Source organism: Lucilia sericata, unplaced genomic scaffold (assembly GCF_015586225.1).
Source record: "Lucilia sericata isolate MDLA Ls3-8-SP2 unplaced genomic scaffold, ASM1558622v1 Contig002256F_arrow, whole genome shotgun sequence".
In the NCBI taxonomy this organism is placed as follows: domain Eukaryota; kingdom Metazoa; phylum Arthropoda; class Insecta; order Diptera; family Calliphoridae; genus Lucilia; species Lucilia sericata.
In genome coordinates this window covers 500-3797 of record NW_023996079.1, presented here as the reverse complement: position 1 = coordinate 3797, position 3298 = coordinate 500, and the positions used below count along the sequence as shown (strand labels likewise).

The window sequence follows — 3298 nt, the reverse complement described above, 5'->3', positions numbered from 1 at the left end:
GAATTTTCTATAGAACTACAGAATTTTCTCCAGGAGCTACGTTTCGCACTTCGTACCTGATTTTTAAATTCATTAACTTTTGACTTATAAAGAGACCAGTTACCAGATCTCTTTGCCTCGTTAAATAATTTACGACATAACCTTCGAGTTTTCGCAATTTCGGGATCCCACCAAGGGGGTTTGCCCTTAAGCATACCATTTGATAATCTACAAGCCCTTTTTGTGGCTACACTAATAGAGCTTGAGATCCAGTTAACGGCTAAATCAATGTCACTTCTACTTTCTATCGTCGGAGCAGTAGGAAGAATATCAGTCAAGGTCGCTTTATGTACCTCCCAGTTCGTCTTTCTCCTATTGAGAAATGGTTTTATAATCTTTGCCTGAACCACTATTTCAAATTCTATATAGCAGTGATCAGAGAAGGAGCATTCTTTTGAGACCTTCCAACCCTGAACTAGGTCAATATGGTTTGCATTCACAACCGTTATATCCAGTACCTCCTTTCTATTTGCAACTATGAAAGTGGGTTCTGAACCTCTATTTACTACTACTAGGTTATTATCTAATAGAAAATCTAAAAGAGACTCACCTCTTGAGTTAATGTCTGAGCTTCCCCAGACCGTGTGGTGCGCATTTGCATCTGCACTCATGAGAAGCGGAATGTGTCGCCTATCTGCCTCACACACAATTTCCCTCACCAGGCGATTTGGTGGCTGGTCGCCATGGTCGTGTGCCATATAGCTGCTTAGAAGCCAGATGTTTGAGTTACCAGACTCCCAAGCAGCCGCAACAGTATCTTCGTCGCTGTAATCAGACAGGATAAAGATGTTTAAATGGCTCTTAGCCAGAATACAGGATCTTATATTACCTGAACAGTTAGCATGAAGAAGCTTATAGCCTCTAAGAGAGAGTCCACGAACTTTACCATGGTGGGTCCACGGTTCCTGGACCAGGATTAGCTCCTCCCCTCTTTCAGCTAAACGGAGGAGGAGGGCGGCAGATGCTGCTTTAGAGTGGTGAAGGTTAATCTGCAATACCTTCACCATCTCCTAAGTCAGGATCGTAGACGACGGTTACGTCGACATCTTCCGGATCAGTATCCGAAAGGGTGTCGTCGTCCTCCGCCACTTTCAGATCGCCGAGGAGTTCTCCCAATTGACCTGTGGTCGATTGAGAGTTCTCCCCGCCTTCTGAAACAGCGGGATCGTCGATGTTATCATCGTCCTTCTTGGGCGGAACCTCTAGCTTAACCTTCGAGGCAGCGGCGTTGCGTTTGTCGTCACTGCGGTAGGTACGGAGAGTAATACTATCAAAGCCATAGTATACTTTGCTTCCGCACTCTCGCAGTGGCGACACGGACTCCTTATTAAGGACCACAATCGCCTTTCTGATCGTTCCTATCGGTTCGGAGACCTTCACCACCTTCCAATCATGGGTAGGTAGATGAGGGTTTCCGCTCTGAAGGAGCGCCAGAATCTCCGCCGGGTCATGAGGCTCAGTTGGGATGGTGGCAATGGATCTCGGTCTGCGAGGAATTTCACATACCGGGACCACGTCCAACATAGCACCTGGCCACACTTCCCCAAGGGACTCAATCGCTAGCTTGAGAAGTAACGCAGAGCGCTCATTCGAACAAGCCAGCAGTTTTATATGACCCTGGAACCAGCCAGCGTCATCATTTTGGGGGGCGGGTCCTGGATTTTCCTTAAGGATTTTCCAGTACACCCCTAGCATTCGTTGACGGATGATCCCCCATTTATCTTGAGAGATGGCCCCGTCACTATTGCTCCTGTCGATAATAGCCCTTACCAGTGGATTTTTGGCAACCTCACTGAAAGGCCTATTAACGACGACAGTTTGCGCCTTCTTTGGACGTTTAGTCGTCGGCTGGATGGTTGACAACGAAGGGGACTCTTCCTCTGATCTTTGCCGTTTAGGCGCCTCAGCAGCAGACTTCGTCACTTCTGCTTTGGCTGGAGGATTTGAGTCCTGTTGTCTAGCCAGGATACTTTTGGCCCATTCAAGAGACGATTTCTCGTCCTTGGACAATACATTGTTGGGCTTGGCGCCATGTCGCTCAACAATGCGCTCGGCGGCGCGCCGATGTGCAAAAGCCCTACGGGAAGGGGTTTTGTGCCGTTGGGAATCTGCTGGTACGCTGGAAGAGCCCGACATCGAGTTCGACGACTTTTCCAGCGTAGGGGGAGGTGCGGATGAGGAACCCGACATCGGGGTCGACGATTCCTCTCTTGCACAAGGTGGCACATGGGAGACATTTTTGTCACCCGAAGGCAGGGAAGAGGCTGACTTTTGATCAGCTAGGGCTGCTCTCGCGGCTGCAGAGGTACTTGCCACAACGGGCAGAGGTACCTCACCGCTTGGGACCTTTCCCACAACTGAAGGTTTGGTGGGAGGGATTGGTTTACAAGCAGCCAGCTTGGGCCGGCTGCTTGCGGGTTTTATTGTTGTTGTTGTTGTTGCTCCAGTAACTTGCGAATTAGACAGGCCCGGTGCTACCACCTGTCTAACTCGGATGCCAGTAACATTCGATTCACCACAGCCCGGTGTCGCCGCTGTGGGAATAGGGTCTCCGGGTATTGTCAAGCCCCGAACCGGATACGAGGGGCATTTTTCTTCTTCAGACATCATTTGGGGGGGGGGGGGAGATTTGCATTTTTCACCTACTGCCAGGACACAAAAACTGCCGTCCCTCTGGGATCAGACAGACCATCAAGCCGCCCAATATGGAACAGACGCTTGATGGGTTTCGGACTGCACATTTAAGTGCATGAATCCTTTAAGGATTCAATCGGACTGCTCTATCGATTGCCCTATCTCAGTGATAGGAAAAACAATCGATAGAGCGGGTACTGACAGACCGCCCAATATGGGAAACAGACATCTGTCAGTTGGGAGGGGTAGTTCTTAGTTTCGTGCTCGTCCTATGGCCCGTCTGACAAGGGTGACCCCTTGGAGCCAGCCAGCTTGGGCAGAGCTGACTCCGTCAGCATGGCCCATAGGATTCATTGCACTTAAGCCTTCACATCGCGACAAGATGACTACCCTTCGTGAAGGGTAGTCATCTTGTCTAAAGCAACTACAACAATTTGAAGCAAAAAATAACACCAAGCAGCCAACCACACACACACACATCTTATTTAATAACAATTTACAAATACTCACATAATCTTGTGTTATTTGATTATAAAATACTCAACATACCCTAGCAAGAATGCTCATACTAATACATTTACACTTATAAAGCCCACCCTCTCACTTTTATAGAAATACACACACA

At 48.5% G+C, this 3298-nt stretch overlaps 1 protein-coding gene across 1 annotated transcript; it reads right to left on the bottom strand.

Moving 5' to 3' along the window:
- Positions 1–446: 446 nt before the first annotated feature.
- On the bottom strand, positions 447–3075 carry LOC119613708. The gene is made up of 2 exons (XM_037969742.1): positions 869–3075; positions 447–804 (listed from the first exon to the last, which is right to left on the bottom strand). The coding sequence occupies exon 1, from the start codon at positions 2647–2649 to the stop codon at positions 1024–1026; it is 1626 nt and encodes a 541-aa protein (XP_037825670.1). The 5' UTR covers positions 2650–3075; the 3' UTR covers positions 447–804; positions 869–1023.
- Positions 3076–3298: the final 223 nt, after the last annotated feature.

Bases quoted from the DNA above. Each gene is read 5' to 3' on its own strand.
- LOC119613708 (XM_037969742.1), bottom strand. From the start codon at position 2,649: ATGATGTCTGAAGAAGAAAAATGCCCCTCGTATCCGGTTCGGGGCTTG.